Source organism: Xiphophorus couchianus, chromosome 4 (assembly GCF_001444195.1).
Source record: "Xiphophorus couchianus chromosome 4, X_couchianus-1.0, whole genome shotgun sequence".
Lineage (NCBI taxonomy): Eukaryota > Metazoa > Chordata > Actinopteri > Cyprinodontiformes > Poeciliidae > Xiphophorus > Xiphophorus couchianus.
Window position 1 is genome coordinate 13,598,001 of NC_040231.1, and position 27,014 is coordinate 13,625,014.

Below are 27,014 nucleotides of genomic sequence, written 5' to 3' on the forward strand. Positions count from 1 at the left end.
GGTGTGATGTATTAGGGTAATATTGGTCAGAATAATCAACATAACCCAGATGCACTGTAAATTGATACAGGAATGTTATTCATACCAACATTACACATAATCTAAACCTGTTTAGTTCTGATCTCCAGTTATAATTCTTTGACCCGACACTTCATGGGATTATAATCTTATTCTTGGACTACAAACATTAGGATTCAGGAAGAATTCACAGCGTGTCGCTGTTTCCCATGTTACACCTTAATTCCAAATTATTAAATTAATCTCTTTCCTCTAATTTCCACAGAGAAGAATCCTGTTAGGACGATGTTAAGTTTTATTTTTTGCAATTTTATTAAAAATAGAAATCACATTCACACAAGTATTCACAGCCTTTGCTATGAAGCTGAAAATTGTTTCCACTGACTCTTTGAGATTTTTCTACAACATCATTTTCCTCCTGTGGAAAATTGAGTTGGTTGGTCTGTCAAATTAAAATCAAGTTGTATTTGTGTAGCACATTTCAGCAACAAGGCATTTCAGAGTGCTTTACATGATAAAAACACAAAGTCGTACAACACAGTCAAAAATGGAAACCTTTGCCGTCGTTACACTTCAAATTGTTGATTAATGATTCACTGATTATGTTTCTAAAGAAACTCTAAACTGGTGGGTTTTTAGTCTAGATTTAAAGGAAATCAGTGTTTTGGCTGTTTTGCAGTTTTCTGGAAGTTTGTTTCAGATTTGTGGTGCATAGAAACCGAATGCTGCTTCTCCATGTCTATGAGGTCAGAAATCAGACACCAAGCAGGAAATTGAATGAGTTGTCAATAGACCTCAGAGACCGAGGATTGTCTCCAGGCACAAATCTGGAGAAGGATAATAAATGAAGATCCCAACGAGATCTCTGGCCTCCAAGAATAGATTTATTTGCTCTTTTTCTGACTCTAAACCTGTAAAAGTCCAGGATCGCAGGAAGGCCAGCTGGATGATCTTCTCTGCAGATCTGACTTTAAGCTTTCTATAGACATCAGCCAGACGACACAATGGTGGATGTGAACAGGACAAACTAGAAGACGACCAGCAGCTCCTGTGGAAGGTTTTACTTCTTGATTTGATGCACAAAGATCGGTTTTTCCACGGGTCGTCTTTGTGTGGCTGTCTGGGTGATTCTGAGGAACTGGAAGTTATCTACAGCGTTATTGGAGGGTGATCGCACCAGTTTTGACCGAACCAGTGGACCAGGCAGTCTACCTCCTGTCTGTATGCAGACTCGTCCTGGATCAGGCCGATTACAGTGGTGTCATCTGCAAACTTCAGGAGTTCCACAAGTTGTAAGTTTTGGATTTAGTTTTTAAAAATTTTGGTTCTGAGAAGATCTTAGAACGTTTGTAGCTTCTTTGTGTCGCAAAAATGACATTTTAATTGCAGAAAAGAATTTATTTCATAACAAACATTTGATTTTACAAATACATTTTGCTTGCACATTTTCACGATTAATAGAAATGTCTTTTTCTCAAAGTGCTTTGCGATGATTTAACAGATAATTACAACATTTTAATGCAGTGCAGAAAAAGTAACACTGTCCAATACTTGCTTATTATGGTAAATAGTTCAGTATTTCTAACTCTATGTGCAAACGTTGGATGTGCTAAACTGTCAGCGATTCCAGGAAAATATCTAGATATTTACTTAAAATTATTTTAAATGTTTGAAGACAATATTTTTGAAATGGAAGGAAAAATGGAGTGCAATGTGTTTTTCATTATATATGGCCCACATCTGCCAATCAGCCAACAAAAAGATGCTCAAAATGGCAAAGAAACAACTAGGCAGCACTGATATTCTGTAAACCATGCCTGTGTATCTTTATCATTTCCACTAAATTATTCCAGAGTCATACGCACGCACTCTGCGACACCTTCTACAATTAGGCCCTGAAGGATGCTTTTATCCATACAAACAAAATAAATACAAATCTTAAGAGCAAACACATTTAGGTAAAACAGTCATTAAAAGCCCTCTCTCCAGTGATTTTGTAAAAACGTACTCTCTCGTTCTCATTTTGCATCGCCAAACAAAGCTTATTGAATTTGTAAAAACTGATTTCCCCTGTGCCATTTGTTCCTCCCCACATTGATTACAATCAGTTCTTTGGGAGGGGAAACAGCTGCTGCAGAACAGATGAAAAGTTTATTATTTCCTGCGCTGACCAATTTAGAATATGGCTTTGTTACTATATATATGTCAAAAAAGAAACCCAGGCAATACAACTTCTCTGCAGTATGATCAAAGATGGCTGTAATGCATTGTGAATGATGGAAGATATAAAGGAAGAATGGAAGGAATGCATGAGGAGAGATATTCGTCTCTTGTGCTACAGCTGGAAGTCCTCACTGTGAAGAGAAACGGCGTACTGGTTCTCGACGGTCTGGTCCTCCTCCTCTTCATCCTCCTGTGTTGCAAAACAAAAATCACATGAGGGAATTTTATATTAACATACCAAATTTCTTTTAACACAATCATACAATAGTGAGAGTTAAAGGTTTTCCGATGATCATAGTTGCATTTTAGTTAATATACGGTAAAAGAAGTAATAACTAAGATGAGAGCACAAAGTATTGTGCTGCAGACAAAAGTTTAACTTGAACTTTTGCTCCTTATTATACTTTTTAAATATTCTTTTGATAGACATTGTTTCATCTTGAGTTCAAAGTTGTTGATCTATAATATTCTGAAATTTGGGTTCTAATGATCAGTAAGATTAAAATCAGACTAATGCTTAGAAATACATTGCTCATAATAAATATTAGATATGAATCTATATTATGTATGAGTTTCACTCTTTAAAATTTTTCACTAAAGTAACTTTTTGACAGTATTTGAATTCATTGGGTGCATTTGGATGGGTGTTGTTTCCTACCGGCTCTCTCTCTTTGTAGTCCTTCTCTGTGCCACGATAGGAAACAACGTGGATCAGAGTGTAGACCCTGCAAACCGAGAGACACAAAAGTAAAATAACGGTCGGCCACATGGAAAATATGATCAAAATAAGGACAGATGTGATTATCCTCGTAATTTTATCTGTAGAATTAATTTTGCTAAATAAAAAAACTTGTAGAATTTGAACAGGAATAGTGTTCTTTAAAAAGCAATGGTTTAGATAACAAAAATAAAAATAAACCAAAGCAAATGTTGAAGACAAATTAGTTTTTACTGTATATTTAAGCACATTGAATGCATTTGTTTGTGTACCTGTGATACAACATGGCCACAAACTGGACAAGCAGAAGAATCGCAAAGGAAAACAGGAACATCAAACTGAGAGGCTCCACCTGTCAGAGAAAAACGAAACCAGTGTTTATTTTAACGCCCCTTCGCTTTATCATCGTGTTGAACTCTATTTTCTGATGTTCCCACCTTTAGGTATTCCGTTATATTTTTCTCCTCTGAAAACTTGGGAATCTTGATGCTGATGATGTCGTTTCCAATGAGCTGCAGGAAGAACGTTGCTACCACCCAGAGGACGTTGATGATGAAGTACAGGAAGACCGCCTGTGGATACGAGACAGGTTTTAAGAATTTGGTTGCGTCTTTACAACAAATATAATGTTTTGGAAAAATGGATCGTAAGCTTTTCATCACAGGACACTGAACATAAATTATTTACCTTGTTTCGCAGCGATTTCAGTTCTTTGCTCACTCTATTTTTGTGCTCCTGTGTATCACTTATCGGTGTCAGATATCGTTCGATCAGCTTATCCCAGAAGTCATTCTCACCCTAAACACAGATAAAGGCACACAGTTTTTTAGTTTTTTAAAAAAAAAAAACAAATAGAAATTGGAAATAAATTGATGCCGTTTTTAACTGTAGAGTTTTAGATTTGCATCAATCCGTCCCGACACCTGCTGACGATGTGAACCACAATCTCACTTTCTCACCTACAATCAACCCAAGTCAGACATACACGCAGCAGTCACTAGCATCTTTTGTCTTCTAACCCCAATAACGAATCTGCTAATGACATCGGCAGTGAAGGTAACCTACTGAAGTTTAAACCAAACATCAGAATAGGGAAAACATAATAGCTAAGTGACTTTGAATGCAGCATGGTTGAGAGGCTTGTGTAAGTGTTTCAACATCGACTCGTCGAATAAGATTTGCACATACAACCATTTCTAATACTTACAGAAATTAGTCGGAAAGGAAAAAATGTCAGAAGAGTAAATGCAATTTCTGAAAGCACCACATGTTGAACCCTGAATCATAACTACGTTGCGAGCTCAGACTAAAACCTGCACAGGCTCATCAGAACTGGACAATAATAAGCAACAAAATATTGTCAGGGTCAGTCTTGATTTGAGCCGACATTCAATTGTTGTGGTCAGAATTTGACACAAAACATGAAAACATGGATTCACTCTGAAGGAGTCAGATTGATGTTGGTGTGAAAAATATTTTCTTGGCATACTTTGTCTATCTGTTTATGTCCTATGATGGCTCCTTCTAACAGGATAATGCATCATGCCACAAAGCGCAGATCATCTCCATCTATTCTTAACTACGATAATGAGTTCCCTGGACTCCACCGGCCTCCAGTCAGGATATTTACAATCCGGTGGAGCGTGTTTCAGATATGGGTGGAATGAGCGATTTGTGTCATTTACAAGCAACAAATTTGTGATGTTATCAAGTCAACATGGACCCAAATCTCTGGGGAATATTTCTGACATCTTATAGAGTCTACTATAAAAAACTGAAGCAGATCTGCAGGTCAAAGTGGATCCAACCTGTTACTAGAAATGTGTATTTAATAAAGTAGCTGGTGTGTGTACATTTGAAATGTTATGTATTCTGGACTGTGAGCTGATTGGTTTTCTTACCTCATCCAGTCTTTGAACTTGTGGGGCACTGAGGGTTTTCTCTATGGCCCGTTTCACTCTCTTTTCTAACTTCATCATTTTATTATTCTTCAGGATGTGTCGAGCCTGAGGCATAAGCAAAGTAAATCATTCAGTGATTTTACAATATCCTTTTCAGTCTTATTCAAACAGAGAATATGAATCATGTTAATTATTGCAAACTGTTGTTATTAAGGCTGTTATTTTAGAAACAAATGATCCCTTTTTTAATATTTTGAAAACATGACATCCACCTGATTGGTCAGTTCATGCTGCAACTCGTCAATTTCAGCTTGTGCCAAAATGTCCTCAGGTCCAGCCTTGCTGAGTCTTATATTAAGCGTGTCTGTCAACATTAGGATCAGGTCTTCCACCACATCATCTTGGTTTTTGTTGCGGAGTGTGTATCTGGGAGTAAAAACAATTCATATTTACACAATTGCTACTCAGTGACGTCAATATGCCACCGCGACTTTTTTGGACATACGAACATGAAGAAACACACAAACGCGTAACTGTTTTTAAACAAAACAGAGGCAATAAATGCACATTGGCTGTTTTAAAATCAGTAGTTTGTAGTTTCCTTTTGTCCAATCATCAAGGTTTAAGATTTGTTTGTTTTCCAACATTATCTCACAAGACAAAAATCTAAAAACAAGAAAACTCATCACGATTTACCGTATTTGCGCTTGCAGATTTCTCTTCATGTTGAAATAAGTTAACTTCTTCAAAAACTCTTCCTTTACAGGCTCCACCCAGTCTGCACACATAGAAAAATACACATATAATTACCTACAGTTTAATACTCTGTGTGATATGAATATTGGACATAACTGTGTCTGATTGAATGTTTGGTTTATACGTTTACAACAACTGCTCACCGCTGACAGGGATGTCTTCCATTTCCTCTAAGTCTGCATTCATAAAGTAATCATCGTTTTCATCAGACGAGTCAGAGGAATCAGACCTTATGCTCTTTTTCCCACCGTCATCATCATCACTGTCATCACTGTCATCACTGTCATCCAACAAAAATAGCAATAAATGTCAGTGTTTAGTCGTATGAAAATGATGATTCAACTGTGATTTTTTTTCTCCCTAAATACATACTGACAACATGAGGCAAAGCAGTGATAAAAATGACAAGAAGAAGAAAAATAATAACCTATCAGAGGATGAATCATCCTTGTCTTTCAATGGTGCCTCTTTGCTTTTGTGAGCTGGAGGATTTTTAGCTTCTGCGGTTTTTTCTGTGGCGAGTTCAGGTTTGTCTTGAGGCTCTGGATTTGCGGCAGCCTGCGGTTGCGTTTCATTTTTGGTGATTTGAAGGAGAGGCGCTTTCTGTGTGGCGAAACTTGTGATCTGCTGAAGCATGGGGTTTTCGGCTTCCTGGGTTATCTGCAAGACAGAAGGACAATTTAACTCGGCAGATGCACTCGCCCAAAGGCTTGTGTCTATTTTCTCTTAACCGTACCTGTATCTTCATGTCCCAGCAGCAGAGCCTACAGTCTTTGTTGCACAGAACGCTCTGAGTTTGCTTCTGTTCTCCTTCTTCCCTAATGACAGAAATGACATAAAGATAAAAATAAAGACATTAATGACAACTAAACCTGATTCTGTGTGATTCAGGTGGATTCTGTCGTCTTAAAAAGTTATACGTTTTTTTGTTTGAATAGTTACCATTTTACAGTAATTCACTTTACTGTTACTCTATATCAGATTTTGTGCCTTTTAAATAACATTTGGGATGCAGGTTAAACACTACACTTTGTGGCAAGTCAAAACTCCTTTTCAGATTAATCCAATTTATATTTTAGCATAATTTTATTATGTCATTGATCTCAAAACAATTTAAAGAAAGCACTACAATATGTATAAAATCTTATTTTCACATTACTTGGATTCTCTTGTGCCCCAAGACACATTGTTCATGTTCACCAGTGAGTAGATGGTCAGCAGGAGGTATCCACTGGGGATACAGATGAAATACATCAGACCATAGATAATCAGCCCTGGAAGAGTGCAGAGAAACATATTAGCATAAAATTAGCAGAACATAGCAAAGCTCCAGATCACAAGAGTTCATTCAAAACCACTTTTAAAATCAGGAATTAACTGAATAAAGCAAAAAACACTCCTGAGAAAAAGCATGTGATGCACTTCGAATGGAGAATAATGTTTATGATTCTAATAAAAACCTACCAAACTCTTCTGGGTGCAATATGGCTGTCACCAGGTACATAATAGCCATTGAGACCAAAAACACACCAGTGGGGGTCAAAAATGTGCCCTGCACCACCATGTCACCTAAAAGAAGAACACTCCATGTTTGTATGCATTTGCTACTGATTATATGAAGAGCTGCACAAATGTAGCTGAGCATAAGAGTGTACCTACCAATGATGGAGAAGAATGATGCGGTCATAAGAAACGCGTACAGAACACTCATGACGGCAGCGATGGTTATTTGGGTATTTGCTTTAGTTGCAAAGCAGATGATGATGTAGAAGACGGGTGGGACGCATGAGATGACGATGGCAATCGCGCCATTCATTCTGAAGATGAACTGAAAAGCTCCTGTTGGGAAAAACAACATGGAGAGTGAGGGACTTATGGACGCCTGCCAGAAATATTTTGCATGTTATTCATTAATAATGACCATAAAGGTCTGATTGGCCCAATTGTTGTCAATATTATTTGTCAATCTAAATGTTTGTGTTTCATTTCCAAACTATGTGGAATCTGCTTAAATATTGTTCAAGGTGTATTTGATTTGATAGTCATAAAAATATTCTTTTGATGGTTCCTACTTCTCATAGAAAAAATACTTTCTAAATGACCTCAAGAAAAATATAGTTTGAACTAACTTGATTTTATTAGCTTAGCAAAAGTTGGCAACTCACTTCTCTTTAGTTTATCTTTTTCTTTCCAATTGATTTGTTTTGACACACTTTAAAGAAACAATGTTCTGCCTTTATAAAATAGAATATATACACGCAGCTCTGGAACAAAATAAGAGTCCACTTAAAATTATGATTTTACTCTTTATAGGTGGATGTTTGAGTAAAATGAACATTGTTCTTTTATTCTATGAACTACTGACAACATGTCTCTGAAATTACAAGCAAAAATTTAGTTTTTATTTGCAGAAAATGAGAAATGGTCAAAATAAGGAAAACGTTGCAGAGCTTTCAGGCCTCTAATGCAAAGAAAACAAGCTCATGTTCATTTAGAAACAACAAAACTAATGTTTTAACTCAGGAAGAGTTCAGAAATTACTCTTTGGTGGAATAACCAGGAGATTTTCAATGGGCTTCTGTGAACTCTTAGTTTTTTCCAGAGCTTTACATCTATGTAGTGAAACGTGTAAAATCACCTTCCAGTTTCTAAGTCTCTCTGTGATCAGCTTTCAGTGACTGGTACACCAACTGAGGTTCCAAGTCAACACAACTAAACTTGTTTAGTTTCATCGTTGTGTAAAAACTAGAATGATTTAATGGAACGGGTTTCCTCTAATGAAGTCAAATAATTCGGGTTAAGAGAGAACAGACATGTTGCAGTTTGCCTGGGTTCTTATATCTTGTCAGACTTCTGCGGTAAAGTTGAAAACTTGTGCTTTAACTCTAATTTGCTGTGCACGGACATGCAGTGCGAAGGGTCTTTGGTTAACTTGTGGCCTTAGATGTGGTGGCCCGGTTCTGCTCACCTGCTACCATAAGTGTCACAGAGGCAGGTCCCAGAATAGAGGATCCAACAGTAAACATCTGGTAGAAGATATAAAGGCTTGAGATGGATTGATTTCTCTTCACCGTCTCTTTTCCACTGTATTTAAATGATGAAAAACACAGTAATTAGTACATTGTACATTTTAGTACATTAAAGATGTGATATTATCACATCTTTAAATGTTCATTGAATAATTAAATGCAGAATAAGATCACAAGAAACCTAAAGAGATATAAAAAGATTAAAACAAGTATCAGACTTACTTGTGTATTTACAGTGCATTGGAAAAGGATGGCATTTTATTTTTTCAATTTGTCACATAACAACCACATGTAAAAATGTACTTAACTGGCTTTTTATGTGTTTGACCAACACAAAATAAGGGATAATTGTGAAAAATGATTGATTGTTTTCACACAAGATCCAATAAAACATTTTAAAGTTTTGGGGGTGGTAACATAAGAACATGTGGAAACGTTAAAGGGGTATGAATAGCCTTCCAAGGCACTGTGCATACTTACATTTAAAATATGAATGAAAAAGTGTGTGTTATGATTGGGTTTTTATCATTAATCATGATTACTGACCTGTGCAAAAGATCCAGTGTGTTAGCCAGTGTAGAAGGCCCCCATCGTCTCCTCTGGTTGTAAAACTCTTTGAATTCCTGCGGTGAGTTGGTGTATGCATCTGATGCAGCGTTGTATTCCACACGCCATCCTTGTTGCAGCAGCAAAGTACACAACCAACGATCCTCCCCTGATGATACGCACAATTATTCCTGCTTCCTGTCACATTATGAAACCAAGTCAAACAGGAACCTACCTTGGTCATATTGCACATACTCAGCTCCTCTTGTTGCAGTTGTTGTGTACTTCTTCAGGACATTGTCGTCCATCAGCGCAGACCCTCTAAACAGACTGAAACATCCTGGACTGCACAACACAGAGCCGAACACATGCTCTGCGGTCTTCTGCAGCCAATGGCCCACTGCGTATTCAAACTTCTGGTACCAAACCATGGGACCTATGACATGCAGGGTAAATAAGAAGATTTAGAGTTAGTTTGGGTGAGAATTTAACTTTATACACAAAAAAAGAAAGCCTGTCCTTTAAACAGGCAAAATTTACAGTAAATTGCATTCATAGCTAAATATATATTGGCTGGTTGGTAGCTTTTCATGCATCTTTCTGAGATATAAAGTTAAAATCTGTCCAAATGTTTTGAAGTAAAAACAAACAAAGTAGTGAAAAGTTATCAAGAACATATGACGTACCCATGCCAGTTGGATGGATTCTGCCACATGCTGCACCGACGTTGTAATACATTCGCAGCCTGTTAAGACATTATTAGTATTTTTTATTTCAAAGTTAAGGAAGTAAATTCTTTATAGTATTTATGAAATAAGTAATTGATCAAGCTTTGGTAATTTGAGAAAGTTTGAATTGTGTTTTATGATGACGATACTGAATGACAAAACAGTTTTTTACATTCTGTACTTAGCACATGCTATCTGAAGAAAGAAAAAAACAACCTTGATTATGTCAAGATAAGAGAACCGTAAAGATATGATCTCCAGCAAAATCGTACGGTGGTATAAAATGACTTCCTGCTTACTATTTATGCTTAGCAACATGAAAGTGAGATAAATCAATAAGTTTAGTTTAAAAACAAATCACATCGCTGACCTGTCCACAAGTAGAACCACGGCTTTAGGGTGGAAGTCCGTGTCTCCGTCCAGAGCCAGGATGTACGTGTTGTCGTCTGAAATGAATCTTCTCTTGTTGTCATTGTCGTACTGAGGCAAAAGGAAAATCTCACCGTCCATAGAGATCAGACTTTCTCTGCTGGTATCCATCCGCTGGAATCAGAAAGAAGGACAATTAACATTTTCACCGGAATGTAGAGATAAAATACAAATGATTGCAAGAAGTCACTTACTGGCATTTTCTGGGGGTTCTTGGTGATGTAACCTTTCCAGCCAAGCAGATAGTACATGTACATGATCTGGAAGAAAAAGGGGAAAATGTTTAATCAGATGTAGCATTTTAATCAGTCTGACTCAATGAAAAAACATCAAGAAAATCAGTCTTATTTAAATTTACAAGACAGAACATTACATTTAAATTTAACGTTTAATTTAAATTTAATTTAAATTGTTTTTCACACAGTATTTTCTAGTGTGTACTTATATTATTGCAGACCAGAAAATAATAACATTCATAAGCAAGATGCATTTATGTCAGCACAACAAATACATGTCCAGTTTTAAATTGGTTGTTTAATATTAATTTGCTTTTTAAGGCACATTGATTTGCAAAGGAAAAACGGATAACATGTTAGAGTCACATGTGTCAATAATATTAGAAATAAATGTTCTTGCTAAACAAAGCAAAATTAATTACAATGAAATGTGTGTTTGGTTGTAACTAATTTGTCTGGTAGCAGCATTTAACTAAACTAACTAAATTAAAGGCACTTTTCAGTAATTTTTTTTACTATAAATATTACAAACAAGCAGTTTTTAATATTTTAAATTAATATATGATATTTTACTCTTGTAGTTAAACACAAGTAATCAATTTCATGTTATTAATGAGAATTTTTACATTAAATGTATTTTTCAAATCTCTTTATTTTATTTTATGTATTTATTTCAAACAGACAAAAAGTAAAAACAAGAAAGAAAATTAAAACAAATTATCATGCCCATTTGACATGCATATTTACATTATAAGCTCGAAAAGGAGAAGGTAGAAGATACAAGGTCTTATGTTTTCATGCCTCTCATACTCATCAACTCATAAACATTTAAATCTCCAAACACCAGAGAAACTTAAATTGTTTTCACAATACATGATTCTTAGATGTCACATTCTCATCCTTTTATGTACAATTATTTATACGTTTTCAGTATCATCAATAGCATATTTCATCATCTCATACCACATATTTCCCAATAATCTCCTTTTTATACAGTTTTAAATCAGATTTTCACCAACAGGACCAGCAGGTTGTAAAAGAAACTGTCCTTAAAATATAGTTTGAAATGATCAGATGTCAGCATGGACTACGTCCGAAAAGTACATCACTGGTCACTTTATTCATTCATTTTTATTCATTTCGATGATGTAATGTGAACCTGCGAAACTGTAGTGATATTTTGAGACTTTTGAGTTTCATAATACATAAATAAATATAACGATGCTGTTTACTAAAAACCACAAAAATGCTTCTCCTTACCTGAGACCACCGTTTTTTGTTGCGAATGCGACCTTTGTCCTTCAGGTGAACGTAGAGCATGTTACCCTCGGGCAGGACAAACATTAACCTCCCGCCGTAGGGAGTTTCAATGATCGACACGTCATCTGGCTCTTTGTTGGTGAACACTCTGAACGGGGGAATGGACACATCAATGGTCAGAGAGGTCAAAATGTTCATGTATGCGCTCATGTCTACATGGTAGTCTTGTACCTGTAGACCTCAGTTACAACATGAATCAGGTCTTCCACATATTCATTGACCAGCCTTTTCCCTGTTTCCTTTTCAGTCATGAACGCATCGTCCACAAAGATGTGGCTTTCAAAGTCAAAACTGTCCTTGTGCTCCTCCTTCGGATCTCCTCGATAACGATCCAGCCTGAAACGAAGCAAGAAACAAACAGTAATACAAGCGTTAAAATGAAATCTTCAGCTTCACTTACGTCACACGTTAAGCTCTTGAATGTCAGCAGGTATAAATGATTGATATTGATTGATTGATAATGTGCTACCTGAACATGGAAGTGAGAATCTTCAGCATTTCGTCGTAGGTCTCGTGCCACATGGTGGCGCAGAGATAGATCACAACGTTCTGCAGTTCGTCCTGGCTGTGGAGACGAGGATTTAAAAGATTAGAGGAAGGTTTTAGCACATTTTTATATATAACAGCACAGTATTGTTTATGTTATAACCATACTCAGTTTCTCTCTCTGTTATTCTGGTGAGGCTTCATTTTCATCTTCAGTTTCCCTCAACTATGGAGAACCAAAGGGTTCATTCTTGGATCACTTCTCTCCTCTCTGTTCGTGATTCCATTTGGCTTGATTTTCAAGAAATATAAGATTTCATTCCCCTGCTACATGGATAATTCAAAGCGGTATCTCTTCCTGCAGCACTTCTGAATCACTGGTCGTCTACCTGATTTTCAAATCATATATGGATCTTAAATTTTAAAAATAAAACCACCTGCTTGTGTCTTCAACAGTGATAATGTTGGGCCACTATAACCGTTCAGGAAAAGGACTTTTCTGTTCTTTTTGAAAACACTGATAAATTCGTTTCTCAAAAACAGATTTTTCCAATTTGGTGTGATTGCTACAGTCAACCCATCTTCAGCCCATGTCTGCATGTGCTGTTTTACAATTTTAAAACAGGAAAATAAAGCAGGAAGACTTAGAGAATCCTCTTACTTCTCATTTGTTTGGGCTTTTGGTAGCTTCATCTTAGTGTTGAGCAGCAGAGACAGGTCGATGAAGGCGGATTCATAGAGTCGACGAACAAAGAGCTGAGACGTTCTTTCTATACGCTGGACCTGTGGAGTGTAGAATTATTCAAACATTAAGGTCTGCAACTTTTCCTGTGGTTAAAGAAAATAAAATGGCTCAAACACGTAGTGTTTTAACTTTAACCTAGACAAATGTCTTGTCTGAAACATAATATCTTGGTTTATCTGGGCACATTTTTTCAGAATCGCGGTTTCAACCTTGTAATTTTAAACATTCGGTAAAGAGAGGAGTATGTAAGAGAGCATAAAAATACCTTGATCTTCCACACATAATATGTACATGTGACAAATCCACCCCACATGCACACTCCCTCCAGCACCAACATGGCAAAAGGCCATTGGAAGTAGTCGCTGTCAAACAAACAAAGCATCACTGTGAACAACTTTTGCACTTCTACAAAGACTTCTGTACTTCACATGCAACCAAAATGTTCACAGAGCACAACATTTACGCAGGTTTGTGTAGAAATAAAACCGAATATTAGGCATGAGTGTCTGGGGTGTCATACTTGTTGAGTGACGTCCTGCAGATGCTCCGGAACATCTCCAACATAACAACATTAGTTGTGTTTTTGTCCTTAAGCAAATGCAAATTTCTACAGAAGTCTGCAAGAATGAAACCATCGATCAGGCAGTTTCATGCATAGCATCAGTTTTTAGAACCTTTTGATAAAATACATATAAATATATATATATTTTTCACCTGATTAACAAAATAATAATGACAATAACAGCAAATAACAATAGATAAGGTCAAAAGAAAATACATTTGGAAGTTGTATGTTTGTACTTGTTTTCCCAAGTAATCTTGCAATAATCATGTAATGTGGGTGTGTTTTATTTTTTATTACATCTGATATACGTCATAGAGAAAAGGCTCATACAGATATAGTGATGTGCATAAGGAAGAAGTTTGTCTCTGAGTAAATTATACCCCAACAGTTTTTTTTTATTGAAGCTGGACAGGTAACATGTCACGTAAATTATGTCAGGTGAGGAAATAAGGAAGAAAAAGTATTTATAAGAAAAGGTAACCTTACTATTGATCCCAATTGCATCTGCTGAATTAAAACCTTCTGCCTGTGTCAGGAAGAGTACCAGGACCAGGCCCAGCACTGCCGGGCCAGTACAGCACATGGGCAGAGCAAAACTCATCCGGACAGCGTTGATCTTACAGGCAACTACGCCAAACCAGTGGCTGGCAGCTGAGCAGAAGGCCTGAGATAAAAAGAAACAAGAAAACATTTTAAAGCTCACTGCATTTAGATATTGAAGGGATTAGTTTCATTTTACAGTTTACCAGTGTAAAGTTGATGGTTTCAACATTTTACTGGGAACTTTTACATCCCATACAGGCATTCACAAAACAAACTGCACTCGCTTCCAAGTCGAAGGTTGAATTATTCAGGGCACAATGCAAAACAACTTGTCTTAATTACCACTGTCCTTTTTTTTATGAAACAAAAAAATTGAAAAGCAATGTGAAAACCTCCAAACACTAATGGTAAATTTTAGATTAAGTTTAATACCAGATTCTTTATATGTCCAATCAGAGTGGGAATTGTCTTTTTCTCGTAACTATAGTTTTGCCAGGTTCAGGGTCTCAGTTTTATAAATAAGAACAAGAAAACTTTCTGAGGAGGTAAAAACAAACTACATTACTGTTTTTCTGAGACAGTTAGAATAGATAGAGAGAAACACTAATGAGATATTCCACACATATTGTACATTTTGACATGTTACGCTACCATAAATGTTTATTTTCAGTCTTTCTTTGACTTACCTGTAAGAAAAAGAGCACAAGACCTATTTGCAGAATATCTCCTTCATGACCTGCCAGGTTAAAATTATTCCACTCGATAGATTTGTTCAGGAGTTTATGGTAGATCAGGTACACAGCTCCTGCAAAACACCAAAAAACATACAGCATGTTTACAAAACATGATAATGATAATATGATATTATGAAGTAGAAAAGAGGCATCGAACCCCAAAAGCCTCATTTGCATCTGTTGCTTATGGGGATGAGAAAATATGTTTATTGTTATTGTGACTATTTCTAAAATAGTGACCAATTTGGATTTTACTATGATAACAAAAGCTAACTGGTGATGTTCATAAAATCCTAAAACTAACAGCATTTTAGGATTTTTATTGTTTTCTCCAGTGTTGTGGGCTTCAATAGATATTTCAAAGTGTGATTATTGGTGGCCGTATAGCAATAAAACTGAACTTATTAAAGCCACTGGTGTAATTTACTAACAAATTTCTAATTCGTTAAGGACGGAGTTTGTGGCGTTTCTGTAGCAGCGACTTTTTATTTACTCTCGTCATTATCACAACATATTTCCGTCGCAGTCTAAGTTCATATTCCCTCATCCCTACCACATGCTGCACAAAAACGTGTTTGTGTTTTCATGTTGACTCTTTTCCCTCCAAGCATATCAAACCACAGTGAAGCTGAGCGATAAGACATTTCCCCACCAGGTGGGATTCCTCTGCATCGTTTTGACTGCTGTACACCGACACAAGCATTGGCAGTAGATAATTACCTATCACCAGTATCCTCAAAATACTGCTGATGACAAAGACAAAGTCCCTGAAGCCTTCCAACTCTGCCAGTACTTTCTGTGAAGTAAGACATAAAGGAGTCTCACTGATCGTTATTCGTTGACATCTCGAGTGTAAACGTGAGTGTTTGTGGAATACCTGCATGCGGTTCTTAGCCTGCATTGTGTTTTCCCACCAGCAGAGGGAGACGAGGAACGAGGAGAAAATCCCTAAACCCACGTAGTAAAAGCAATCCTCTTTCTGTCCGTCCACATGCGATGCTTCACGGATGTAGTAGTCCATTCCCAAGAGGCAGTAACCTGCAATCAGGCAGTGATTCAGTTTCCCAAACAGTTAGTGTTTCTCGTGTGTTTCTGTCTATTCAGTCTAAACCAAGCAACAGGGGTTTTATTTCATACTTCAAGCAATACATTAAATGTGTCTAAACTATTTTGTCCACTGGAGCAATTAAATCCATGATTTGATCCTGAAAATCGGAGAGAAGTGTTAGATCTCTTTCTGGCATGACCTGATTGAAGATTCTTGAACATATGATTATAGAGTGGCTATCTGCTAAAAAAATGAGATTTTATTGAATCACAAAACTCTTTCTAAGCCACAATTTGCAAATCATTGTGCATTACTTTTCCACTTCTAATATGGAGTTTGTCCAAGAGGCTCTAACTCAGCAGCATAGCAGGAAGATCTGTAGTTTTTTTTCTGTTTCCATGATAAACAATGATGCCACAGTGAAGTCAGGAGTGTTACCAGCACTGGTGAGGAGGAGGGAGCAGATTGGGAAGAGGATTTTCCAGTTCTCCCTTTGTAATCTGTAAACTATCTGCAGGACTGCAGACACAATGCAGACTCCTCCACTGATGAAGAGATTCGTCAGGATGTCGAAGTGAGGCATAACTACCAGGACCAGGAGAGAAGTGCCAAGAGACACCAAACTCTCAATGACACAAATCTGGAAAAAACAGAAGAACATCATGGGACAAAAACACGTCAGAGCCTGAAATGACACCTTATAATAAAAACTGTAGGTGGTGAAATGAGCCATATTTCATAACATAATACGTAAGTTGTATCTTAATCAACTTACTCACTTGTTACACCTGATACATGTCAGTAAATAAGTAAAAGCTATTTGTCTTGTTAATAACTATCTAAAATGAACACTGCGTAGTTTTTGGGACCATGTGATGGATTAATTTGAAGTTTTAAAGCGCATACCAACGCCATGGTCTTCAGGTTGGGGGCCACAAACGTCTTGAAGGCACAACGCCACAGGGACTTCAAAAAAACTAAGAAGTTGGGGAAGACCAGGCAAAACACCAACATCAGCATGTAGAACTGCTGGTCCTTGTCACCACGAAGTGAGTTTGGACTGGAGAGTGCTGACAAGACCAAGAGGGAGCCCTGGAAGTAGATGACAGACAATTACTAAGAGATAGACTAACAAAGAAAAGAGCAAGACGGATATAAATCTGCTAAAACCGAGCTCTGTTAAAGATTAGTCAGCTGCAATAAGGATGTTATGTACACGGAAAAAAGACGCACAAAAAGATCTAACCAATATTAAACAATCAAAATAAAACGAAAGGCTTGTTTGCTGCCATTAAACACCTTGAACGAAGAATGTTGTTATGATGTTATTCTAGAGAATAAAGATTTTGCTTACTATTTTGTCTTATTCTTTAGGAAATAAATAAATGAACAAATCAAATTACTAAACTGTCCATTCAAAATATTATTTTTATGTCGTCATCATTAAGTATCAAGCAAACTTACATTTGAGCAACACATTTTTCTTTTTCTATTCTTTTTTTTGTTTGCTTTCTGATCAGCTCTCCAAAAGTATTCATAATGCACCAATCAAGTCAGACTGCAGAGCCAATTAGATTTATGAAATTAAATGTAACTTTATTGTCCTTGGAGCTTTAGGGCAGATGCTTGGGTTCCTTGACATTACTTAAAAGAAGAGACAAAAAGTATTTGAAAAATCCTTTTACCTTGGCAACAACAGCGCTGACCAAAACTGCCACCCCAACAAAAACAGCCACGAAGTACTGCGCCACCAGGAGGCATCTTTTCTTCTGCTCCTTCTCTGCTCCCACAGGGTTCAGCTGAAATGGATCCCATGTGTCCCTGAGATGCAAGCACAGGTGTGTGGATCAATGACTTTTCAACGGCCAAAACAAAGAGTATCAACACATATTTTTCCATGACTAAAGAGAACTGTGTACGTCTCTAGAGAAGTTAGTCACCATTTACCACTGAGCTCATTGGGACTTTCAACTCAGCAGGATTTTTCTGTATCCTTCCCCAAATGTGTCCCTTTTGGAAATCAATTCCTTTGATTTCATGCTTGGTGTTTGACCTCTAACCTGCACTGTCAGCTGTGGGACCTTGTAGACAGATGCATATCCAAATCAAGTCCAACAAACTAGATTTACCATGAATGGACTCCATTTAAGATGTAGAAACATCTCAAAAATGATCAGCGGAAATGTCTTCACTTTGAGTTTTCATGGCAAAGGCTGTGAATACTTACTTATATGTGATTTCCTCTCTTTATACATTTTAAGAAACATTTTGAAAAACATTTTCTCCACATAGTCCTAATGGGGGTATTTTTGTGTATAATTTAGAGGAAATATATTAATTCATTGGACTTTTGAATAAATTCTTTGTATGTGAATTTGTGTTTGTATGTATTTTGCTTTTCTATTTGTTTTTGTATCATGAATTAAGTGAGCAGAATGGATTTGGCACTTAAGATAAATGTTGCGGAGTCAACCCCAAAACGTCATGTAGAAACAATATTTTCCCGCTAATCCAGCTGAATATCTCTGATGCTGACAGATGATAGGCAATCAGATCGTCTATGTCCAACATCGTCATATTCTGCTGCCAGTATGTTTCCTATATATAGAGAAATCATCAGGGCGTGGGCTTTCATTGAGCAGATAAGACATTTTTCTTTTTTATCTTTGTCTCTGGCATAGCAACCATCCAAACAGTTCAGATTGGAAATGAGGACAGCGACACATGCAGAGTTAGTTTATATTGTACGAAGCTAATAATCAACTTCCTTAAGACTCTTTACAATCTTTATCAAACTTGACTTGGTACATAAACTTATGAAATGATATGAGTGTTATTTGTTGAGCAAAATTATTTCTTAAGACAATCTCTGAGGTTTAAAAATGTGGCATAAAAAATGACATCTTTACAGATAATGATTGAAAATGACCCCTTTTAACACAATTCAAAGTTCGCCTATTAAAGACCCGTCATCATAAGGAAGCAGTCTCTGTCTAAGGCTGCATATATAGTTACCAGATCTCCAGGCACTAAAATGACAAACGCGACTGTTGGCCTTTCTGAAAAAATCCCTTTTGCTTTTTCCTTTCCTGTTGTGTGCATGTAGGTATCTGTAGTCACGCAGAACAAAGTTCACATTTAGAGGATTATTCTAGAAATCTCAGCTCCTTAAATGTAATAAATGCCTTAAGCTAACAAGGGTGTTCTTCTTCCTCTGAAGCCAGCCTGATAAAACCCTCTTGTGTAACATCTGCTCACTGGCTAATTGGCAACAACTCAAACAAAAAATGAGCAGCTGTCACACTCTCCGTCATTTTTACATAACTTCACGAACCAAAACTTGCTGCTGACAAAAGACAAAGTGGAGCATATTTAAATCTGTGGACGTGGCGTTAACGGTGAGGAACAAGAACATGGCCTAAACCAATACAAGTAAAGATTATTTCCCCCTTTCCTGCTTTTTCCAGCAGCAGGTCATCGAAGGCTGAATTAACTGAGGTTATGTAGTGCTTTTCTAATCATACTGACCACTCAAAGCACCGTCAGACCATGAGCCTCACTCACCCATCCACACTTACAAACCTCCCCCATTTGAGCAATCACAAGACCAGGAAGCAACTCTGGTTTCAGTTTGCCCAAGGATATGAGGCGATGTTGAGCCGTTTGATTGCAACCTGACCATTTTTCCCACTGACCCCCAGCCACTGCATTATTGTTACACAAGAGTGCAATAGTGAAAGGACAATTAGGGGACAAACTGCCCTCTTGAACTGCAATGGTTACAGTAAAGGGGAAGCAATTTCTGTGAAGCCGAATCCAAGCAAAACATTTCTTCATAAGAAAGAAAAGATTGCGTTAGCTGCAATTTCTAAATGAGAAAAGGTAGAAAGATTGTAATAAGATATCTACTGGTGTCTTAATGTAGTTAGAATAAGTTAGAGTTGATCAAATGGACAAACCAAGGATGAGTTTAAACTCAATTCAGATAAAATTTTCCACAAAACTCTTTCTGGGCTTGAAAAAGAACCTGGCAACTGGAACAGCAATCAATCGTCCATCAACGTCCTGAGTTTGAGTGATTTGGTTCAGGATTTAGTCTATGTTGTTTTGCAGACAATTATATGCATAATATAATAAGAGAAACAAAATATTTTTGTAGGGAAATTTGAGAAGTAAGGATGGATGAACAATTTTATCAAGATATTGTGCTGCATTTGTTATGAAAACCAAAAGCAGTAGCTGTAGTTTCTCTGATTTATTTAGATGTATTTATGAGCCAATAGAGGAAGATATGAATCCAACACAAAATGTACCAATTCCAATTAATTGTTTGTCAGTTTCTTTGCTCACCAGATGTTATTAATTTGTATCATCACAATCACAATGTTTCTTATCAAGATTTTTCTTCTCCAATTACAACAAACGTTAATGTTTTCCTTTCATCGTCTGCACATTGGTGAACATATTACTGAAAAACTTGAACATTTTCTGACTTATAAGAATAGTATAAAAAACCTTAAAAGGATGATAGTTAATTTATAACAAATATAAAATATAAATGCCTTTGTGTTCTATCAAGTTTCTAGTTGTTCTTTGATTTATTAACTTTCCTTAATGTTAGTTTTATTTGATAATATAGAACTAACACTTCCACATTTAAAGTTTTAATTACATAATCTCTGACATACTTTTCTCTTGTGAGGCATCTTTCAATGTTTGAAATATTTCAAGTTTTTAATTTTCATAAATAGAATTCTAAAAAGATTAGTAAATAAATGTAACCAACTTTTCCAAACTAGATTTTGTACATTTTACTTAAACAATATTGTTCACAATATTTCTGTTTTCTTGATATTCTGTTGTTAATTTTGCTGTAATTTGCTGTTTTCGAAGAAGAAAACTAAATATTGACTGAATATTTAGTTAGATTGAATACTAAATATTAAGTTAACACCTTTAAGGACAGGTTGAAGGTTCATCAGATCAGTAATACGAATAAAACAACATTGTTGTGCATTTTTAGATGATAAATAATGAGGTAATATAAAAAAAGAAAAACTCTGTTTGAACAGGGATTTAAACCTACAACCCTGTGGCTGTTATGCATTCACCTGTTGTGTTCACAAGATATACATTATTCAACTTTTACAAGCAAATACAATAAATCAATTTTAAAGGGACGTACTTTAAAGGGACCTGTTGGATTTAAAACATATTCTGGCATTGCACTTAAAAATTATATTAAAATTCATGACCCTGAGATGATAGCAACATTAATCATCTATATGCTTTGGTCTTTTTCCAAAGCTCGGAGAGTTTAAAATCTGATTTTTAAAAAAATCTGGTAACCTGATTCCATATTTGCCTCACAGATACCAATATGGAGAATGTGATTAAAGCCGTGGTATGTATTTAAAATTTTTAATGGCCCGTCTAACAGCAGGCGGCATCAGCAGGGATGATATCCGGCGCAGCAATAAAGAGAAACGCAGCAGTGCTCAGGGGAAATTAAGTGTTCCCTCAAACTGTAAATTATATTTAATTGAAACCAGGTAAGACAAGCGAGCAGTTTTTAATTTTATCCAATGCTAATATCTATCCCACTAACAATTAACCTCCTAACAATGATGAAGAGGTTAATAAAGCTCGATTGTGAGCCTGAGGACAAGGAAATTGAATAGTTTCCGTGATTCAACTTGTCTCTTGAATTTTTTTCTTTCCCTCTCTTAAGACAGTTTGCGAGATTTAAAACTTGACGTCCGGATGAAATGCCCTCCAGTTCTGTTTGTGGAAGGACGTGAGTTGTTCTGAAATAAGAAAAATAAATTTGTTCTTCCTGTTTTTCACTTTCAGCTACTGTGGGTGAAAAACTAGAAATACTCTCTTGAACAGACAGAAAGTAATTAATCTATTTAAATAGTACAATAACTTATTTTGGATTAAGGACTCAATAGTGAAACAAATACTATAAAAGTATATATTCAGAGTTTTAATCACAATTTAAAGGACAGATATTTTTTTATTTGCTCAATGTCAACTAAGACAAAACTTTTCCTGGTTTAGGTCAACTAGCATTACCAAAATTATTTCTATTTACTAAATGACACAATGGTGAGAATTTTACAGACACAAATGTTGCTATAACTTTAAACAGTTTGTTACCGCACAGATCATAATTTCTGTCTTTGCATGATTTTAATAGATTCATTTGAATTTTCAACGCTCGAGTTAAAGGATTTCACACTTGTGGAAACATTATAGCGCCACCTCATTGCTTCCTTGTGTGACATCATGAGAAAATAAAGTTAAATAAACCAAAACCTCCTAGTTATTCCACCAAATATTGATCTCTGAACGTTTCCTGAGTTAAAACTTTAGTATTGTTGTTTCTAAATGAACATGAATGTGTTTGCGTTGCATTATTTGAGGTCTGAAAGCTCTGCTTCTTTTTCTATATTGTGACCATTTCTCATTTTCTACAAATAAAAACAAAATTTCTGCTTGTGATCTCAGAGAAACTGATAATTTTAAGTGGTCTCCTAAGAATACCACCATTTTTTGCCAAGTGACTTGAGGACAACAATGTCAGCGAAGTTTCATAACAGGATTTAAGATATTCCAAAGAATTTGCCTAAGTCATATGTACAACTAAAAAGGAAACTACAATGAACTATGTAAATCTATGAAATTAATCAATCTTTTATTATTCTGACGTATATGAAATTTAAATAAAAGTTACATTAAACAGGAAAAACTAGTTTAAATCAAATATTGAGTTTTTTTCTTTTATACAAACATGTAAACATGAGTTTCCACACCATGAATATTATAAGCTAAGATATTAGACATTTCTGTATTTTAAAACTATATCATATGGTGTCCAAAGTATTTACATTTACTTTCCTGAACAAGATGAATAACCCAAAAAGTAGAAAACAAATCTCCACTAATCAGAGAGAAACGTGTCATGTCAGTAGTTGGGACTGTATTTAATCATGCATGCTAATTATAATCAAAGAGTGCTAATTGGGCCTTCATTAACCTGAATGTGATTCATCACTCTCCATTCACGGATTGTCACATATTGTCTTGAGCCTCTTTTCTTTAAAGGAGATTTCTTCCTTGAATAAACAGCAGATAGAGGAAGATAAACAGCCTGGTTACCTGTGCCTTCCTTCTCTTTTCCTCCCTCTGTATCTCAGCTCCTCTGACATGGTCTAATCCGCTGCCGCAGCGACGGCCTGAAATCAGCAATGGTTCCTGTTTCATTACCAGCATTACAATATGGCCTTTAGGAAGGAAGAACATTAACTCTGTTCTACTGTATTAATCCAGACACAAAATGAGAAATAAGCAGATGAAATTTACCTTGACTCTTCGATTATTCTCCACGCAAACGACAGGAAACTGAAAGTACGGTAGAGACTCTTCTCAATGAACGTCTGCCTTTCAATGCTGCCTTTCTTCCAAAAGCAAATGTCAGCAAACTTTTAAAAAGCAAGACATCATCCGAATCGTATCCCACCAGTCTCTGCTGGTCTGTGAAGCAGCTTGTTCTTTGTTCAGCTGTTTTTCGCCCTGTTATCTCTAATGCTTATAAAAGAAACACCCATAAAGACAGTCATCTCCAGCCCTCTCAGGTGTGTTCACCTTAATCAGAGTTTATGAAAGATAAGCGTCCCAGGAAGTGCGTGTGTAGGGAAAGGTATTGGCAGTTCACCATGAGCAAGACTTACCATAAGTACCCAATCACACCCATGATTTTGTGCGTGTGTATGCATGTGTCTCTGTGTGAGAAGCAGACATATCAAAGTTTTCAGTAATAAATAACTTCAGGCTATCTCAGCAGTTTTTATGAGGGCTGTAAGATGGTCCAAGGGTCATTTACACAGAAGCACGGAAAAAGACAAACTTTAGATCCATAGCGAGTCCCAAATGTAGCTTTCGGTTTTATGAAACAGGCTGATATTTAATTTGTGAGGCTGGTCTTTCATGGCTATGCTACATAAAAACTTCATTAACCCTCCTGTTACGTTTGTTTCTGAGGTACAGCAATAATGTTCGTGGGTCAATTTGACCCCTGAGAGTGTTTAATCATGCAATAGTGTCAGAAACCAAAACATTCCACCAAAACAATTTTGTATCTGATTATTAACTTCAATACTAACCATTTCAATCAATATTTGTGCAATTATGTTTTTTTATTTCTAAGAAATTAAGGATCGATGACGACAACCTACTCATTTACTCATTTGGACACAAAATATGGAATTTATATTTTTAATGTCCACTGAAAAAAACCTAGACACAAAAAAACTATAATTTCCTTGAAATTGATCTTTGGTAAATTTTTTTATATAACATTTTGATTTTGTTTTTTCAATGGGTGATCTTTATAATTGAACTTGAGACACACATACTGTTCAGGGTCAAATTGACCCGCTGATTAAAATCAAGATAAATGAGTCATGCAGAGAGTATTTATGTTTTCCTCCACTTCTGCAGAATGTCACTCAGTGTGGGTGGAGTTTGTCCACGGGAACAGAAAAGATTCCAGTCAAAAGTTGCACGAACACCTGCTTTCTCGCAGTTTCCTAGTGGAGTAAAGAGAATAGTGAGAAAGTGGGCTTGTGTGTGTTGGGGTGTGCATGTACTGTATGTGTGTGGTGTGTTGTGTTTGTGTGTGTGTGGTGAAATATGGTTCATAGCTGCAAGGAAACATATAGAATTGGACATTTTAAAATATTTTTTGCACTTCAAATTGACTGCCGTGTCAAATTGACCCGTAAAAAGTAGACCTAGGGGTTGGTACAAATGTGTAAAATGAATAAATTTTAAATTTATATGTAGAGTGCACCTATTAAGAGAAATAGAAAAAGTTTCATACAAAAAAAATACTTCAAACTATTTAAAAAAAATTTAAACTTTAAAACGGGTCAATTTGACTCCCAACATAACAGGAGGGTTAATTAAGATGTACAAGTAACACCGGATGTTATAACGGTATTACAGAGGTGTGAAGAAGTGTTTGGCCTCTTTCTGATTTCCAGTTTTTTGCGTACTTGTCACACTTAACATCAAACTAATTTAAATGTTAGTTAAAGATTACCCAAGTGAACACAAAATAGATTTTTTAAATGAAGTTGTTTATTATTAGGGGAAACAAACCTACATGAAAAGTTGATTGCCCCACACGTCATTAAAACAGAACCTTACTCTGATTTTTCACACCTGAGTTCACCGTCTAGCCACACACACACACACACACACACACACACACAACACTTGTTCTCAATCAAGACATCACTTAAAAACAAAATTGGTGGCGAGGCTTCCCAGGAACGGCTGGTGAACCAAAATTACTCCAAGAGCTCAGTAACGACTCAACCAAAACGTCACAGGAGACTCAAAAACAACATCCAAAGAACTGCAGACCTCACTTGCCTCAGTCAAGGTCAAAGTTCACACCTTCACCATTAGAAAGAAAAATGGCCTGCATGGCAGAATTCAAATACAAAAGGAGAACATTAAGGCTCATCTCAATTTTTCCAGCAGCATCTTGATGATCCACAAAACTTTGGGCTGATGAGACAACATTTTAACTCTTTGGAAGGAGTGTGTCCCATTACGTCTGGTGTAAAAGTACCACTGCATTTCAGAAAAACAACCTCAAACCTTCAGGTGTGGAATAGTATGCTACAAAGATTTGGCAAAGGCGAAAGGGCCAAAATTCCTCCACTGAGCTATAAAAGATTGATTTCAAGTTATCGCCAACACTTGATTGCAGTTATTGCAGTGCAGGGTGACCTGGTAAACGATTAGGTTTAGTTGCACACTAACTTTTCACACAGGGCCATGTTGGTTTGGATTTTTTTCACCTTTAATAATGAACATCTTTATGTAATATTGAAACTGGTTTGATGTTCTGAAACACTTAAGTGTGACAAACATAAAAAAATAGGAAATCAGGAAGGATGGGACACTTTTTGACACCACTGTGTCAGTATTTGTAGCTGTTTTTTTTATATATGTTTTTGATTTGATGGAGGCAGAATCTTTTAAAGTGACCAAGATAATGAAGTGCCTAAAAAAACTAGAACTGCAAGCAGTAATAATGGGTTCCTCAGCCGACCCAGCAGGTCCTCCTGACCCCAGTATCACCCCCATAACTGGTTTTCATTTTGTAAAGGCCACTGATAAAGTTGGTTTAAAACAGGTTGAGTTTGGTAAATCTACCAAGACCTGACTCCAGACCTGAAGTCAGGTGAATAATGCGTAAAGAGAGAATTATTCACAAAAGCTGATGCGAGCTACAAGCATCTCTGGATGAGCTGCAGAAATCCACATCTCAGCTGAGAAAATGTGTCGAAAGGACAGCTATTAATTGTTTACTTGAGCAATTTGGATCTTTATTTTAAGATTTACAAAACAGATGAGATTTATTTAAAAGATAGGGAAAAAAAACAGAGAAAAATGTTTAAGATAAGCAATGTAGGGGGTATGCAAACATGTGGAATAATGTGTTTTAGTGAGATGAGAGCCACATTATCTGGCCAACATGCAACTGAGTACCACCCTCACCATGACACCATGTTTTGGTGCATCTTGCTGTTGGGGTGTTTTTCCTATCACTGTTCATCCCTGTCCATAAACAATGCAGGACAATCTTAGAAGGACACCTGGAAGAGGAAGAAAAAGCACTGGAGGCTGGTCTGGAGGTTTGCCTTCCTGCATCCCAATGACACTTTAAAGACACTGCTGTAGCAGGAGGTTTGGATTAAAACTTTCATCAGCTAAAGTCAGGAGCTAAAACCTAATTGGGAACCTGAGGCAAGACAAGAAAAGGCAGGAAATTGAAGTCCACAGATGACATGACTCTGAAAATTGTCGCATTGGAGGGGTAGAAAGCACATGCAAGCTACATTTTTTCAGAATTTTATTTGTACAAACAGAGTTGGGAAATCCTGACCACTTTCTTCCCACCTCCAA

General features: G+C 36.4%; 1 protein-coding gene across 1 annotated transcript; it reads right to left on the reverse strand.

The window, feature by feature from the left end:
- Window positions 1-1,405: 1,405 nt before the first annotated feature.
- chs1 (chitin synthase 1) lies at window positions 1,406-23,600 on the reverse strand. The gene is made up of 36 exons (XM_028014488.1): window positions 23,394-23,600; window positions 23,190-23,266; window positions 17,711-17,846; window positions 16,932-17,117; window positions 16,464-16,665; window positions 15,855-16,015; window positions 15,698-15,773; window positions 14,930-15,048; window positions 14,187-14,364; window positions 13,656-13,752; window positions 13,401-13,497; window positions 13,052-13,173; window positions 12,374-12,469; window positions 12,076-12,240; window positions 11,845-11,992; window positions 10,543-10,608; window positions 10,290-10,462; window positions 9,878-9,936; window positions 9,427-9,627; window positions 9,192-9,360; window positions 8,585-8,700; window positions 7,276-7,455; window positions 7,081-7,185; window positions 6,776-6,890; window positions 6,353-6,434; window positions 6,044-6,276; window positions 5,760-5,887; window positions 5,557-5,638; window positions 5,133-5,286; window positions 4,861-4,965; window positions 3,647-3,757; window positions 3,397-3,531; window positions 3,232-3,311; window positions 2,900-2,966; window positions 2,297-2,431; window positions 1,406-2,266 (listed from the first exon to the last, which is right to left on the reverse strand). The coding sequence occupies exons 2-35, from the start codon at window positions 23,237-23,239 to the stop codon at window positions 2,354-2,356; spliced, it is 4,272 nt and encodes a 1,423-aa protein (XP_027870289.1). The 5' UTR covers window positions 23,240-23,266; window positions 23,394-23,600; the 3' UTR covers window positions 1,406-2,266; window positions 2,297-2,353.
- Between the last annotated feature and the right edge of the window lie 3,414 nt (window positions 23,601-27,014).

What these genes read in the sequence shown, in the direction of transcription:
- chs1 (XM_028014488.1), bottom strand. Translation starts at nt 23,239, where the DNA reads ATGTCAGAGGAGCTGAGATACAGAGGGAGGAAAAGAGAAGGAAGGCAC. An exon ending in ACAAAAAACGGTGGTCTCAG is followed by an intron (nt 10,609 to 11,844) that starts GTAAGGAGAAGC and finishes TTTTTCTTCCAG; the next exon opens with ATCATGTACATGTACTATCT. An exon ending in GGAAGACATCCCTGTCAGCG is followed by an intron (nt 5,639 to 5,759) that starts GTGAGCAGTTGT and finishes CTATGTGTGCAG; the next exon opens with ACTGGGTGGAGCCTGTAAAG.